At 34.5% G+C, this 18,392-nt stretch overlaps 1 protein-coding gene across 1 annotated transcript in view; it reads left to right on the forward strand.

Annotated features, from left to right (window-relative positions):
* Positions 1–18,392, forward strand: part of Cdh7 (cadherin 7) — a 145,286-nt gene that overhangs the window by 86,178 nt on the left and 40,716 nt on the right. The window contains exon 7 of the mRNA XM_008840671.3: positions 16,662–16,915. Coding sequence (XP_008838893.1) covers positions 16,662–16,915 — 254 coding nt within the window. The remainder of the gene's footprint in view (positions 1–16,661; positions 16,916–18,392) is intronic.

Below are 18,392 nucleotides of genomic sequence, written 5' to 3' on the forward strand. Positions count from 1 at the left end.
TCTTAAGGTGTCCAGAGCAACCATGTTTATAAGGCAGTATGTATTCATCAGTTCTTGTAATACATCAGGAAAATACATATATATCTGCATGTCATTTCAATTGAACATGCCAAAAATAAAGAACAAAATGAATAATTTTATCAATTTTTAAAAAATGGAAAAAAATGAAGTGACCACAGTTTGTTAAAAAATTGTTTTGACACAAACAACACATCAAACAATTATAGACACACATGACACAATTATGTAAAAATCTACATGCAGCCAGAATGGGGGAAGAGAGATTATACCTTTGCCTTTTTAAAAATAAGAAAAAAGCCTAGTGGCCTAAAGGAACAAAAGGGGAAATTTGCCATGTAGACCTAAGGTAGTATCTGTCTCTTTTCAAGAGCTAAACAACTGAAAGGGAGATGCTCTTTTGCTTTCAGCTGCTCAATGAGGACAAGTGTGACACATATGCAAGTATGTGTAGAGCTTCCCAAAGAAAAGTGGCCTCTGCTATAGGAAATTTTAGTATAGCATGGAATCTCATTTTCTTTTCCCTTCTCTCTCTCTCTTTCTCTTTGTTTCTTTGTTTCTTTCTCTTTCTTTCTTTCTTTCTTTTTATTTCTTTCTTTTTTCTTTCTCTTTTTGGTAGCTTTTATCTTCAAACAGACCATAATCTACTTTCACAGAGAACATTGCTTAGGAAGGAAAGGGAAAGAACAAAGGGCAAGGTCAGAGAGGGAGATGAAAGAAGTAGTCTCAGAATTTATCTTCAGTTCTGATATAAAATTAGATAGATTTCTTGATTTTAATATCTCCCTTTAACTCACATGTTGATTTAAAAATTTTTTCTTATTATAAATTACCAATTTTATAATTCATTTTAATTTTTCAGATATTTTAAATTTTATTTAAAACATACTGCCCATTTGTGATGTTTTTAAATTTTTATTTCTCAGGACCGTCTATTTAAGCACATACACAGGAAAATGAATTTAGAGCTTATGTTCCCCATTGAGAGAAACTTACCTTTAGATATTTGCATTATATTTTTACAGTTGTATGTTGAATTAAAATGTTAATCAAACCTACACCATATGTAGTATGAAATATCTGTTTTCTTGAAATGTTTCTGCATTCCTTAGATTAGATATGGGAGAAATGTCCAGAGAAAAAGAAAAAAAAAGACAGCTAACACGTTTAACAAATAGTCAGAATGAAGCATGCCTTCAAAAGTCTGAAGCAACCCCAAACCAAACTGAATGTCAAAACCAAGATGCTTTCAAAGCAAACAAACAAAATAAGATACCTTAAAGCAAATACTTCGATAGCAAATCAAAGTAAAAAGTTATCTACCAAAAAGGATCTCTAAACAACCAGATCACAATAAATAAATGGACTATTAACTAAACCAATACAGGTCTGAAGGATCCCTGGAAAGAATTCACCACAATCCACTGGAAGACAAGATAGCAACAGATGAGTTCATGCCAGTACCTGCTTCCACACAGGTGACTCATCTGATGAACAGTGCATTGCTTTTGGGATCCCACCTTATAGCTCCATAAATTGTTGATGTGAAAACACAACACTCACCTCAAAGGGGATGAGAGATAGTTTATTCTGGAGCCAAAAATGAGTGACCATGGCTTAAGAAAAGATCACTGAAAGACTTCATCAGATGAAAAAGCATGTGATGGTCGGGAACTAGAATCAGGACATTTTACCTGGAAAAAATTATGGAAGGCAGTATAGACTGCAGATGAGACAAAGCAAAATGACTGTTGATACCACCTTCATGAGTCTGCTGTTATGGAACAGGAACACACACACACACACACACACACACACACACACACACACATTGCTTCACTAAAACAATGGATTACACAATAAATATAGGAAGGCATTCCAGATGCTGCTTCGATAAGATAGATTATGAGCAGAAAATGTACATCTTTGCTGGTTTCTTCTGAGCCTTTATTTCAAAACTGTGATGATTCTAATTGACTTCAAATATTCACGTCCTTTCAAAGAACGTTAATAAGTATTAATGCTTTTAATGCTGACCCTCTCCTGGCCATAAATGACACGCTCTTTTCTCCTTTTCCTGCTGTCATGTTTTTCACTTGTATTTTCTTGCTTTCTTTTAAGTTTATAGACTTAATGTCATTTTTATTTTCTTCTTTTCTTTGTCTTTGACACTTGCTGACCCATAACAGCCTCTGGTTATATTCTTTCTTTTCCTTGAAATTATCCTAAGCCTAAATAATTTTACTAGCTCCTCAGATCATGACCTCCTTGTTGCTTCTCAACAGGAAAACCAGACCTTTTTTTTAATTGCTTTTCTAGACCCAACACAATTTTTTATGATGTCAACTAGTTCTGAACAAATCTACTTCTACTTTAGTTTAAGTTAATAAAATAGTGGTAACTATTTGTAAGGGAGCAGTGTAATAATTATTAAGCAATGATGGGATCAGATATTTTATATTTTTTAATATTTTATGTTTTAAATTCATTATATTGGTTAAAATTAGTCTTTCCATTAATGACAACTACCAAAATATATTAAAATGTATATTCGCACTACTTATTTTATTGGAACATTTGTGTGAGTTTCTGACTTGGGAGCTGCATGTTCCTTGGCATTGTATATAGACTTTCCATCCTTCTACACAAATATTCATCACAGCACATTGTAGTCTGCTGGCTTACCAAAGCCAGGCTTATAGCCTCAAATCTAGTTGTGTGAAGTCAATGGTGTCTCTATTCTCTATTCCACAAGATGTTCTTTGCTTATATTTTATAACTGACTTTTTTGGAATGCCCTTCTCCAAATTAATGAAATCTCTCCTTGAGATTGTTCTCAAATCTGAGCTAATACCTCTTGTGCACTTAGAGTGCAAGATTTTTTATCTTCATTGATTTTATCAAATTTTCAGTGAACTGGAGATATGTTATGTCCTAGATAAAATATTTCCAGAGATCCTGCACAAGCTATGCAATTTGTAATATTGTAAAGGTACCACCCAATTTCAGTGCTCTCCTTGTACAAATAAGGATGGCATTGTCAGTGAAATTTGAAAGGATTTTTTCCTCTTTGCATTCTGAATAAAATTAAGGAAGTTTGAAATAAGAACAGTGAGATCCTCTTCATCCATTCTCAACAACGACAAAAAATTCAAATAAAAAATTATGTTATAGTGAGTTCCAGGACAGATGGAACTGGGGAGACCCTGTCTCAAAAATACCAAAAAAAAAGTTGAAGACATATATTTATTTGTTCTAAATATTCGAAATATGCAAACTTTATTTCATGGATTGATAAATATTACAACGTTCGTTTAGTTATTGCTAACTGGAACTGGATTATCAATTTTAATCTAGCACATGCTTGATGATCATCTCAACTTATTATTGTCTACTCCACTGTACACTCAAACTTTACTTCATATCCTTTTGATAAACTATATACCATCATAGGTATGTCAAAGTTTATTTCAGTTTGAACAATGTGCTATCATATTTTTACAAGATAAATATGCAAAAATCAATTTTATTAGCAAAAAAAAATCCCAAATGAAATCAAGAAAGCAATTTCATTCACAGAAGCATGAAATTGATTAAATAATCAATTTAGAATTATAACAAAACTTTTAGGAGTATAACATTTATGCATTATTAAGTAAAATTAATGAGCATCTAAATAATTATCAATATCAAAACTTAGCATAAAGCTATAGTAATCAAGACAATGTAGTACTATCCTAATCCCATGCTTATAGAGCAACATAGCAGAATTGAGAATCCAAAGGAAAATCTTTATATTTATAATCAATTGACTTTCAACATGGGCATGAACATAATTCAGGGGAGAAAAAAACATTCTTTCCAACAAATGGTGGTATCACAACTGGATATTCATTAGAAGAAAGTTTAGAACCTTATACATAAATACTAAAATATACTATTTTGTAAACAGTATAACTATGACACTTCCAAAAGACAAGGCAAAACATTTCCAATGTTTTCTTAATATACAGAAGCATGACTCACAAAATTTAATGAACCAAGCTATTAAAATGAAAATGTTCTTTAAAGTGTGAATGTACTGAATCGATAATACTGAATTGGCTTAACAATGGCTAAGGTGGTATATTTTATTATGTGTAATTTACAATTTAAAATTTAAAAGTGAAAAAGTTGAGAAAAGACTCCAAATTCAACAAGACACCTCAAGATCATTTACCTTAAACACATTCATATGCTAACTTTCAGTAAGGAGATACCAAACCAAAGGCAACTCTGGATAAGATTGTGAGGCAGTTCATTCTATTTGGCTCCGAGTAGCTCTGAGACTTTAAGAGTAATTCTATCCACAGTATTCAAGATACTTTATTGATATTTATTTGTGTCCTACTAAAAACATATGTTGAACTCCTAACTCCCAGGACCTCAAAATAAGACCTTATTTAGAGTTGCAATACTTAACAGAGATAATCAAGTTAAATAAAGTCATTTAGTAGAGTCATCCAATACTATGAATATCCCTTTAAAAAGAAGAATATTGTATACAGACATAAATACAGGGAAGACAACAGGAAGAGACACAGGGAGAAGATGACCACCTTCAGGCCAAGGAATGCATGAGAAAATAAAGTCCCAGAACAGATATTTCCCTAAGATGTTCAGAAGGAGGTATCCAAGACCTTTTTGAATTTCTAGGCTCCAGAACTGTAAGATGGTATATTTCTGTTGCTCTAAATGAAGCTTAAATTTTCTGTTTATATATATTGAATTTTTGTGTATTTCTTAAAATTTTTATTATTATTTTCATTCTATGTGTGTGAGTGTGTTGCCTGCATGTGTGTAAGTGCACCCATGTCATACAATGCCTGCGGGGTCAGAAAAACGCATCTGATCCCCTGGAACTGGAGTTACCAATAGTTGGTAGCTGTGATGTGTGGGCTAGGAATCAAAACTGGGTCCTCTGCAAGAGCAGTCAGTGCTCTTAACTGGTCATTCAAAATACAAAATACACTGCTTCCCATGGTATGTACATGAGTTTGTTATCATATTTTTAAACTTTTACATATGCTGTACTTAACATGGAGTGACCTTAGAAGTAAGGAGAAACAATAAAGCAACATATTTAAAATGTAGTAGCAGAGGCAGGTGGATTTCTGTGAGTTCAAGGCCAGCCTGGTCTACATAGTGAGTTCCAGGACAGCTGGGGCTACAGAGAGACTCTGTCTCAGAAAGACCAATATATATATATATACAGAGAGAGAGAGAGAAAATCGTGAAGGATTACATAATCATACAATTATTGCTTGAATGTCTTTACAAAGGTGTATACTAGATCATCAGTGCAGCATCTATGACTAAATTTCTGTACACATGTATCTGTTATTTTCACATTTTATCATCCCCCCATACATTAAGAATAATATGATTATATAGTCAAAAGATGAAAAATAATGACAAAATAGCCATGTTAAATGGTCAAAGCAATGAGTAGGCTAATGGTGGCTATTTATGAATGCTTTTATGATAACATTTATAACAAGTTATAGGAATTGGACATTCACAAAGCATAAGCATAAAGATTTTCCCATCTGAGGGAAAACCCACATTTTTCATTCCACCTAGAATACTTGCCTTGTATATTTCTGTACCTTAATTTTCAATTTAGGAACTTTAGTCTCTTACATCATCTTCCCATTGAGATATGACAATTTTTCCTTTGATGTACTTCAGTTTTCAATACTAAACCTCAGTTGGGATTAAATATGGAATTTTTCTTCAATAAAATGCATTATTATAGAGCTGTAGTATAGTAAAATATGAACGTTTTCAAAACACATTTCCTTCAAAGGATAACTACGTCCAGTCTCTGCAGTACAAATGGCTTCTTTGTGACTCACATTGTCACAGTAATCAGATGACAGGCTCACGCTACTTTAGGACATTTCAGTTGTGCTGTGCTGCCATCACACCCCTTCATATCCGCATGAAAGAAAAAGGGCTGAAAGAATTCAAAATTGTAGAACCTGATAGTGAAGGCATTGATATTTTTGCCTTCCTCCATCTACTGTAGGAAGAGATAAAACACGTAATGTTCTTTTGATCTTCAGCTCATCTGCACAGATCTATAAGATCTGGAATTGATTATCCTGTATGGAAATTTGTGTTACCCAGTACTTGAAATAATGAGGGACTGAGTAAATCCCAAAGTAAAATGTATATTTCATTTCTTAAAATCTGGCCAATTGAGGTGGAAGAAAATGAGACCAATGGAATTTCCAGTCTGTTTTTCTCCTTGCTATTAAAATTTTTCTTCAAAGATTTTATTCAGTTAATTCAGCTACTGAAGATGCTTTTTCATCATGGTGGAATACAGATATTACTCTCTTTTGGCAGAGAAAGGCTACATATTTGGGGTTAAGACTTAGATATCCTAAGAGTCATACATTATTTTGATTGTGTGTATTGGTGAATTTCAGACCATGAAAGGACTCATTGTATACGTATGAACATGTATCAGGTCCATTCTACCATGATGTACATATGCACATAGTATATTATCCGTTTATCACAATATAAATTTACCCATGCTTTGTTCTATAAATTACTATGATAATTCTTCTAAAAATTAGCCAAGATTAGAGATAAATTTCAGATTTTATATGAAAAATAAGGAATAAGAATTATCGGATGAACCTTGATAATGTTCTAAATGTCAAGACATGTAGACATGATCAAAAAGCACTAAAACTGTCCCCTACATACGTTTTTCTTCCATGATTTTAACAGTTCCTACCAAAGTGATCTCAAAATATGTTCATGTGAAAAACATTTTCTAGTGAATAAATCATGAAATTTATAGAGCTGAATATAAGTCACAAAAAAGTAAAATTTTGCTTTCTTCTGTCTTTTGCAATGAGATGTTGATTTCTAGATTAAATTCATTGTTCAAATTCAAAAAAGATACATTTCAAAATAGATACCAGAGGATTTACTGATTATATTAAGGAGGTCAAAGGGAACCTTTAAAAGCAATGCCAATAATTCAGCTTGGGTAATTGCATTGTTCCTTTAGGATGAGAACATGAAGATCATCAGTTATTTGAAAGTAGGTTTTACATTCCATTCTTCTAATATGCAGATACACATTCCTAGAAGGTGATAAGCAAGGTTAGAAATTCAAGACCATGATACTGAGAATCAAATTTACAGGTAGGAATCATGTCCACATGTACACCACCAAAATTAAAAGTATGATTCAGAATGTTAACAGATCACATACATAAGCTAAGGGGAAGAAGACTCAGATACTGATGGGTAAAACTGAAAAAAAAAATAGCTTCCAGATAGACACAAGGAAGGAAATTGCTTTATTCTTCCAGGATGAAAACACTTTAAAAAGTCTTTAAAATAGGCAACAGTATTAGTAAATAAAATTAATATTATGATATAAAGGAAAAAGTGTTGCATATATTATCAATAAAGAATAAATATCATACATCCTAGAGTTTATGTTGAATAATAGAGACAACACATACCTATTAAAGAATGTGAAAGCTTCAAGTGAGTGTGGCTCCTACAGTTTCCAATCCACTGGCAGTTCTCTAGCTGTGACCTCTTCTCCACAGCTTCATGGTCCCAGCCTTTTAGCTAATTGTCTTTGCATATGCTGCCATTACATGTCAAAAACTGAAGTCCCCAACTCACATCCCCTCTTTGCCCTGGTTTGTTAACCATGCTGCTAACTAAGTCAACTCAAAGTCTTGAGCTTAAAAAAATTCTTTGGTTCTTGATTTTGTGGTCCAGCCATGTAGCCTAGCCTCAGCAGAATGATTTTCTTGCTTGTCTTAGTTGGGCTCACACATGCATCAGTGGCCAGCTACTGGAAAGTGTGATGATCCTGCCTCCATGGAAGGGTGGGTTTCCGAAAAAGCACAAGATGAGCTGGGCATATGTTTCTCATTAAATAGCTGCTAACTAACCTGGGCTTGTGCCAGAAAAGATAAAAACAGAAGTTGTGTGGTCTCTTGACACTCGGAAACTAATATTGCATCATTTCTGCCACATTATGATGATCAAAACTAAAAATAGGATGGTCTGGATTCTGTAAGTGAAGCAGGAGAAGCTGCAAAGTATGTGGACACAGAAAGTAGAAAAATGTTTTTTTGTGTGTGTGCATGAATTCCCCTCCAGAGAATAAATTATAAAATGGCTCATTAGTTACTTTTCATTACTGTAACAAAACACCTGAGAAAACAAGAGGAAAGACTGATTATTGAATCTACCAATATTAGAAGATATTAGAAGGCTCAGCACATGAGCCTTCTAAGAGGAGCATGCTATAGGCCCATAATACAGCCATATCCAAGTGCTTCTATTCATGTAAACTTCCACCATTGTCCTTCTTCAACCCAAGTCACAATACTTGTTTGGATGAAGATAAGCTAATAGATGTCACTGTTAGTCAATATTCCCAGGGAAATATATGTTGAACTCTGTTTCCCTGAAATCCTAGTTTGCTTTTCTGTTGCTGTAATAAACATTATGGCCAAAGCAACTTAGGAAGGAAAATGTTTACCTCATCTTATGTGATATAGTCTGTCATGGAAGGAAGCCAAGACAGAAACTCAAGGCAGGAACCTGGAGGCAGGAACTGAGACAGAGAACATGGAGGAATACTGTTTACTATCTTGCTTTCCCTTTGGTTCGCTCAGCTTTCTTTCTTATACCGTCCAGGCCCGCATCCCAGGAATGGCACCTCCCACAGAGGGATGGGCCCTCTATATCAATTAGGAATAAGACAATGTATAAAAGATAAGACCAAAGATCAATCCCATGGAGATTATACCTCAACTGAAGTTCTTTCTTCTCAGGTGACTGTAATTTGTGTCAATTTGGCCTAAAAGCTAACTAATACACCTGATAATGTTCAATGTCTTTTAAGGGTGGCCATTTGACATAGTCAGTGTGGCATGCTGGGAAATAGGAACCTCAGAATAGTAGGGGAATTTCAATTATGGCATAACTGTAACTCCTGAATTGCTTTAGTTGAAAATTTGACACACTTGGGTAGAGGGAACATCAGTTGAGGAATTTCCTCCATTGGATTGGAATTCCTCCATTTCTGTGGAGCATTTTCTTGATTGTTGGATGATGTAGGTAGGCCCAGACCACTGTGGATATTACCAACCTTATGCAGGTGGTCCTGTGTTGTTTAAGAAAGCATACTGAGCACAGGCTAGAGGAGCAAGTTAGTAAGCAGCTTTCCTCCATGGTCTGTGCTCTAGATTCCAGCCCTGAATTCTGCCTTGGATTCCCTTGATGATGGACTGTGAGCTGTAACCCAAACGAACCCTTTTCAAGTTGGTTTTGGTCAGTGTTTTTATTACAGAAATAGAAAGTAAGTAAACCAGTAACCATCTGCAAAGGCTTTTTTCTACTTTATGATTGTATATTCTTCAAATATTTTATGATTATTTTTATTTTATGTGTATGCATGTATTGCCTGCATTTAGGTAAGTACACACGTGTCATGCAAAGCCTGTGGATGAAAGAAGATACCGTCAAATCCCCTGGAACTGGAGTCACTGACAGTTGTTAGCTGCCATGTGGTTGCTGGGTGCTGGGATTTGAACTCGGGTCTTCTGCAAGAACAGTCAGTATTCTTAACCGCTGAGCTATCTCTCCTGCTCCCTATGATTGTATATTCTAACAAAACTACCTATATTACCAACAGTATGTTAGAGATGACAATAGTATACCCCTGAAGATAAATACTACACCTGTGAAAATTTCATCTTCATGACAAATAGAAATTTGCAGGTGTAATTAAACAGTTTGAGATGAGATTATCCAGGATCATCTGATTTCCCAATATACCCACAAAGTTCCTTTATTTCAAAAAGAGCTGAAGGATCAGAATCTGTAATGACACAAATGGTAAGGACCAGAGTATGCAGAGCTAAGTTGAAGATGGATACAAGTACCAAGAGCCAAAAATACTTACAGCTTTTAGACACAGAAATTATTTTCCTACAGAGCCTCTAGAAGGAATGAAAACATCTCAGCATCTATATTTCCAACTTCTGACACCAAAACTACTAAGTAACCAATTTGTATATATTTTTTTAATATTTTATTTTATTATTTTTATTTTGTGTGAATGAGTGTTATGCCTGCATGTAGGTAAGGCACCCATGTAGTGCAATGCCCACAGAGGACAGAAGAGTCTGTTGGACCCCCTGAAACTGGAGTTACAGACTGTTTTTAGCTGCTGTGTGGGTACTGGGATTCAAACATGGGTCTTCTGCATGAACAGTCACTGTTCTTAACTGCTGAGCCATCTCTCCAGCCCCCAAATTTATATTTTTTTTGTCCTGACCTTTGAAACAATATGTTATCATAGCTGAAGAAAACTGATGGAGAAGACAAAGTGGAGAATTTGTGGGAGTGAAAACTATTCTAGATTTTGAGATATAAATGAAAAGTAAGGTATTTATTGACTATGTATAGATAAAATCTTGGTCCCTGAGCCGGGCAATCTGTATTCAGTTTTGACTTTCTTCAGCTCACTGTTCTACTAATCCCAGAATCTGTTTCTATGTTGAGTTTATAGGGTTTATTACACTGTCTTTCTTTTTCAACATCCTGGCATTTTCTGCTACTTTTTTTTTTGACAATCTGTTTCATGCTCCAGTTCATTCTGATTGTTTGTATTAATCTGTGTGAACACAGATCCTGAGATAGTACTGCCAAGGTCACTGACTGTTTGATTGTGAATAAGAAGCACAAATTGCTCGTGGTCTAGTTGCCAGATCTGTTCAAAGACCTGTCAAACATACATAATATGATGAGTTGTAAGAATTAATGAGTTGTGAATAGTTAGTTGGTTAATATTGTGAAGCTCTTGCAATAAATAACCTGCGGATGATAAGAAATATAAAAATCGGCCTTTTTAATATTTTTTGTTTTTGAGGCAGAATTTTATATATCCCAGATTAGCTTCAAGTTTGCTATATAACTGAGTCTAGCCTTGAACTCCTGATCCTCTGTCTACTCAAATTCCTGAGATTGTACATATTTTCTGCCACAGCAAACAAATATGTGCATTCTTAATGGAAGTATATTTAGCAATTTATTATACTCACCATTATGGTAATAAGTTCACGTAAGAATCTAATACAGACCATACTTTTTGACGATGATACATTGTTGCTGGTCAGAGGTGTTGAAAAGAAATTCAACTGGAGATATTGTATTTAGATATCATTTGAATATTTTTTAAAACTCAGGGATTGTTACATCTAGATTAAAAGGTTAATTAAAATACTTCTGGACATCAGATAAACCTAATTTTGTGGGCTTTTTTTTTCCCAGTTAGTATAAACAGATTTTTCAAATAAGGACTTAGATAAAAGAGGAAACAAAGTTTCCTCAAAATGTTTATAGCAACTCCCTATTATAAGTAACACAAGCATATAGACATGATATTATACAATACAATGTCCTGGCTACTCTTAAAGTTTGAAAGAAGCCTGCCTGTTCCACCAAAAAGAAAAAACAGGTGCGGAATCTACATGACCATTAGTTCTCAAAGTATTTCTCTTTCTTAAACATGGACTTTTGGAAATTTCTCTAGAAATATCTACTGCTTAGCCTTTACATCTGTTAAAAATACAACATAAGTCAATTCATTTGGCAAAATGAAAATAATTTAGGATGGTGTTTAAACAACACAAACATATTTCTTGAAAAGTTAGAAACTGAGCAACCCGAAGGCAAGGCAGAATAGGTTCCTGAAAAAGACCTTCTTGCTGGTTATAGATTGTTTTCTGGTCTCTGTGCCTGCACATAGCAAACCGAGTAGAAAACTGTATGGAGTTTCATTCTTAAGCACACAATGAACATGAGAACCACCCTCAGAACCTAATCTCAGAACCTAATCAAAGCCCTTGTCCCAGTACCTAGGGGGTTATAATTTCAACTTGAGTTTAAAGGGATATGAATAATCACCCCCAAAGAAGTATTTACCTTCTATTTATTTAAATGCATGCTAAAGGTATGAACAAAGGAGGTGGAGAGGTGATTCTGTGCTTAAGAGCAGATGCTGCCCTTGGGGAGGACCTCTGTTCAGTTTCCAGCCCCCAGGAAGGGCATCTCACAACCACCTCTATCTCCAGCCTCAGGAAATCCAGTGCCCTCTTCTGGCCTCCTCAGGCAATTGCATTCATGCATACCTACTCCCACATTAACAAACTTGCATGCGGGTAATAAGTGCATCCTAGAAAAGAGATAGTAAGAAATTTACTTAGTAATCATAGGCGGTTTGTTGGTTGGTTGGTTGTTTTGTTTGTTTGTTTGTTTTGCTTGTTTTTTTTTATTTTTATTTTGGTATTTTTGAGACAAAGTCTCCCTGTAGCCCACAGCTGGCTTGGAACTTGATATCACAGAGGTCTGCCTACCTTTGCCTCCTGAGTGCTTGCCACCACACCAAGCTTTCATAGGTGGTTCTTGATATAAAGTAATTTTATTCTTACCTTATAAGAGGATGAGAGAAGCATTCTTTAAGAAGATGGTCTTTAAAATATTTTCTCTTATATTTATTATTTTTATTTCATGTGTATGGGTGTATTGCTTGCATGTATGTAAGTGCACCCCTGTTGTGTGGAACCACCATGTGGGTGCTGGGAACCAAACTTGGGTCCTCTGCAAGAGCAACCAGTGTTCTTTACTGCTGAACCAGCTCTCCAGCCCCTCAGATATTTTCTATAAAAGGCAAAAAAAAAAAAAAAATGTTACATGAGAAAGAGGAAACATGAGGTGATACGTGAGGGAAGAGGCAATGCGTGCTTTTTATGTAAATAGTTCATTTTAATTGTAGCAAATGCACTTGAAGAGACCTGAACATTTAGTCTAAAAACATGATTTAGTGGCAGCTTGAGAAGGCCTCAGGTTATCCTCTTTACTGGTAGCCTCTTTACTAAGAGGTTGTCAAACCATTGTGTGCTTGTTTTATCCAACCTATGGGCTATAGATGTTTTTACAACTTTAAATCATTGAAAAAGTCATTACATAGACTATGATTCTCAGTTTCTTTTCTACGAAGAATCATTAGTGTGCAACTATGCTCATTACTTCACACATGGCAGGGAACACATGGTCTGCAAAGCCTAATGTTTACCATCTGGCCCTTTATAGAAAAGTGGCAGACCCTTGCCTTAGGTACAACTGTATTTTAATATTAAATTTTATCATTCTTGCTTAGAGAAATTTGAAGGTCTCTCTTTTAAAATTTGGGAGATTTAGCAAACCAGCTGCTTCCCTCTTTTGACTGTATCTCTGACATTAATTTCACCCCACAGATGACTAAGCAGCACCTATACATCCCAAGATAGCTCGGAATCTTCACTAATTTTCATCTTTATGAGTCCTAGGATTTCAGGTCTCATTAATCTTACCTATTATTTTCTATTAAGAGCTACATTCTGATGGTTAAATTTTCTGTGCCTTCCCTCCTTTTGCAAACTATTATTATCATAAGTGAATCTAATAGTTTTAGGATGAATTTCTCATATAGTAATCAATAATGGGGAAGAAAAAGAGGAATTAAAAATCATTAAAAATCAATGATTAAATTTTTTCTTTGAGTTATTTAATAATCTTGTCCATGACATCATTCACCCCTTTTAACATTACATGTTCCAACTTATTGTGATGCATTTTGTAAATATTTTTATGTAACACTTCCTTTTGTCTATAATCTTAATTTATAACCTTAATATTTTTAGTTAGACTATCTTCATACTTTATTCTTTCTATATTATTTGTTAACATTCAGATATCTATACCTTATGTTGCTGCCTTTCAAACCTGTCTTAAAAATAAGTTGCCACAAAATAATTGCATCCAGTTGTGTTGTAAATTTTATGTTGTACTTTCATAAATGAGACAAACTTTTACTCAAATATAGAAATACTTGATTCCTTTTGTAATGTTGAAATTCTGAATAAGTAACTTGAATGTAGTTTGGAGTTCTTATTTATTTACTAAGAAATGGCAAATGGAATTTTTAACACATATCTAAAAACATAGCTCTTTTCTATAAAAATGTAGCTGCCTGGTAAGTTTGATACTATGATTATATACTTTTACACGTAATATATGAAAATAAAGGAAGGTTATATCCCAACTATTCATGATTATGCTAAGGATTGTCATCAAATAAATGCTGGATTTTACATGCAGGCCTAAGAAAATACCTAGGTTAACTTTGTCTAAAAGAGGATTTGTGTCAGATTATCTGATGAGCTGCTTAAAAACATAAATGCCCATACACATCAGAAGTGTGGTGAATTTAATCCTCTTGGAAGGAGCTGGACAGTTCTGATTCTCAGCGCTGACTAGGAATCTCTAAGCTCCACTAACTCGTAGATTATAAACAGTTGAACAGTGGCCGAGGAGGTGGATCAGTGGGTAAAACTGTTTGCAGTGCAGCATAGCATCTGAGTTTGAGTTCAATCCTCAGAACCCATCTAGAGGTGGAAGGAGAGAACTGACTTCACAGAACTGTCCTCTGACCACAATCTGTGCACCCTGGCAGGAATGCACAAATATATACATAACACACACACACACACACACACACACACACACACACACACGCTGAATAAAAATGAAATTTATATAAAGATAAAGTTGGCTCATTAAAGCATCACAGAATTTGCTAACAAGTTGTCGTTTATGGCACTACTTGTCTTGTGCCTCAGCATTTTCATGTGAAACCTCTGGTATGATTTTATATTTTCTATATTTACCTCATTGGCATAATTAAGAAAAGTTAGTTTTGTTTTATTTAGCTTGTCTGTGGTCAAGAATAAAAATATAAATCACTGTATATCTTCACTCCTCTCCCACTTGGGCTGTCACGAATCTCAGGTCAAAGGTACAGATCAGTTTGAGACTAATATGGAATCAATATCTGTGCTATAATTCTGAACTTTTGCTCAAATTCAGCATGTATTTATTGAACCTCTTCTACACACTTATAGAAAAATAGGTAACAGAAATGACACAGAGCCAAACAAGCAGGTAGAAACCTAGTGCATGACAAAGACCTTAGAGAAGGATTCCTGTAAGAATGGTCTGGTGTAGATATTACAAAGAATTTTTGTACATCAGTTAAACTATTTTTCCTTTGTATTAGCCAGAGATGGGTCACAGAATCTCTTTGTTACAATTGTTGTATCATGTGTATGCATGTATGGTACATCTATGTGTATAACTGTGCTAGTATATTTTATATAAAATGTAGTATATATTACATGCAGTATAGTATATATTACAATACGTACTATATAGTGTATAACTATCATACATTAAATGCCATTGCTTAATATATGATCTATCTATCATATATTATATATAGAATACAGTATATATGTATATAAAATATGCTAGCACATTTTACAGTTATACAAATATGTTTAAAATACATTTGATTGACTTCACATCATTTTGGAGATGATTAAATGTGTCTGCATACCCAAGTATGTTCCCAAAGATATACCCTTATGTACAGCGGATAGATGAATTTTCATTCTGTCTTTGCATTAAGTGGTATATAATTTTTTTCTTTTTGTGTGTGTTGTTAAATATTGCACCTAAGTAAAATGTCTTTTGTACTTGACAGCATTTCTATTTAGTTCTATATTCCTTTTAAGTCTTCCTATTTATAGCATCAGTAGATGTATCTGAAGGCTGTTTTTTTGTTTTTCAATCGTGAGATTGAAATTAAAAGACATGAAAAACTGTGATTCTCAGTATCCCTTGGAGAAAGAGAAGCATGCTGTTTTTCCAAAAAACCTTCATATTATACATACAATTCTTATTTTCTCACATAATTTTTTCTAAGTGAAATATCTAATTTTCCTTGTGAACTTCTCAAATTAGTGGCTATCTCTGAATAATATTTTAGCATTTTTACTCCTCATAGAAAGTCAAAAACAAAGTAAAGATTCTGAAAAATAGATATCAGGCATCTAATATGAATAGAGAACTTTTGTCTTCATTAATGAGATGATAAAGAAGGCAAAAGCTATGGGAGCTTCGTGGAAATGAACCAGCTGTACTGTCAGTCTGCACAATCTCAATATATTCCCTGCCTCTGAAGCTACCTTTTGAGCACCTGGGGGCTTGGGAACCCAATGTAAATATTAACCCATAATTTACTAATTTACTCATCTTTTGAGAAAAATATTGAATGTAAACTAGACTTTTCTTCCATTTTAGTGTATATTTTTGTGTAAAAATCTTGAATATATTTTTTGATAATATTACCTTGATATGCTATGTGAAAATATTTTTTAAATCAGATTAGATGTCTTTCAAACAATATTCTGAAGACTTATATCTATCCAAACAAAGTGTGGCAGCAGAATAGATTAAGTTATCTCAAAAGCACTTATCTTTGCACATGAGCCAGAAGAGTAACTATAATTCTGATTGGTGTGAATGCTTCTTTTTGAAAGCTGATGGTGCATGTTCATGTCAGAGACCTTTGTATGTTTATTGACATTCATAAATGAAAAGACTGTGCTTTCCTGACTAGCCACCTGGTAATTAACTTTCTCTAATAACTTTCTTTACAGGAACTGGATTTTGAAGCCAAAACAAGTTATACACTACGCATAGAAGCTGCAAATAAAGATGCCGATCCCCGCTTTCTAAGCTTGGGGCCGTTCAGTGACACAACAACTGTGAAGATAATTGTCGAAGATGTGGATGAGCCTCCTGTATTTTCTTCACCCTTGTACCCCATGGAGGTTTCAGAAGCTACACAAGTGGGTAATATCATTGGCACTGTAGCTGCTCATGACCCAGATTCTTCCAACAGTCCTGTAAGGTAAAGGCTCATTCCTTTCCTAGCCTACCATTTTACATCTGCGTGCCTGTATTCATACCTACATTTCTTTATTACAGTATATTTTGGATCATAACAAATAAACTCTTATTTAATTTGCGTGAAGAGCCACATTAGGACAATCAAAACAGGATCAGCACCACACAATATTTTACTAATTAGGAAATATCATTATTATTGTGAGATGGTATTTTTAGGCATCTATTGTTAGCCATAAGACATGGCCAATGCTTATATTCATTTAGGTATCTTTAACCTCTCAAAGTAAACTGTTACCAGGAATGAAGTGATGCACATGGTAATTTTAGGGTAAAGGCATTTGTTAGGAAATAAGCATGAATTATTTAAATTAGGGATTAACATTTAAACAAACTATTTTTCATATTGATCTGTTTGGATAGCATGTACTTATTTACTTTTGGTATTTGTAAGGATAAAATAATATCTTGTTTATAGTTAAAGATGATTTAAAATACAAGGCTTACAGCTAGACAGGATACATTGTTATTGCCAATAATCTCTCTGGGTTTGTTATAATTTTCATATAAGCATTTCCAATTGTTCTAATATTCAATTTTGTACTTGTTACCTACACCATAAAATCTGAGATCTGCTGCTGTTTTTTACGTGTGCATGTGTTTTTTTGCATGTGTGCATGTAATGGGTGATTCTTGTAGGTTTAAATAAATATAATAAGGAAGATACAGTTAAAATATTGGTGTTGTATTGCTTCATTTGAGTTTATAACAAACTTAATCCTTCAATGTGTGCTCTAGTTTCATTTTTGTTACCGTGATAAAATATCTTGACGAAAAAGCAACAAGGGGGAGGCTTATTTGAGGTCACAACTTCAGGATTCAGTCCATCATAGCAAGGAAGTCACAGAAGGTAGCAAGACTTAGGACATCTTGTCATATCTTATCCCTAGTTAAAAGTCGAAAGAATAAATACATGCAACTCACTTCTTTGCTTATTGGTGCTCAGCTCAGTATTTTCACTCATTGTTCCAGGCTAGCTCCCTGGGGAACAATGCTACCTATAACAATAAACTTCCCATAACAATTACCTTAATTAAGAAAATTCCCCACAGACATGCTTACAGGCTGTCGCCCAAGTTCTCTTAGGGTCCCTTGCTCCTGGTGCTATTAGACAAACCCCACTAAATTTTCTCCTTCTGCTGGATGTTTGACCCACCCTCACTCTCTTCAAGGTCTCAGGCTTCTGACATGGATAGACAAACCACATAACACATCTTTGTCTGAATTTTTCATAGTTTATATCCTGGGTACGGGAAATAGAGTAACTTACAAAGGTGAACACCCAGTGCTCTGTTCTGCTCTGTGGCTCAGCAACCCACCATTCCAGATGGCTTCTGCACCCTGCCCACAGTCCCCCTTAGCTTTTGTTCATGCCTCATGGGCCTGAGGTCTTGCCCCAGGTGGGTAAATGCCTCCTCTGG

Source organism: Nannospalax galili, unplaced genomic scaffold (genome assembly GCF_000622305.1).
Source record: "Nannospalax galili isolate Female #2095 unplaced genomic scaffold, S.galili_v1.0 scaffold298, whole genome shotgun sequence".
NCBI lineage: Eukaryota > Metazoa > Chordata > Mammalia > Rodentia > Spalacidae > Nannospalax > Nannospalax galili.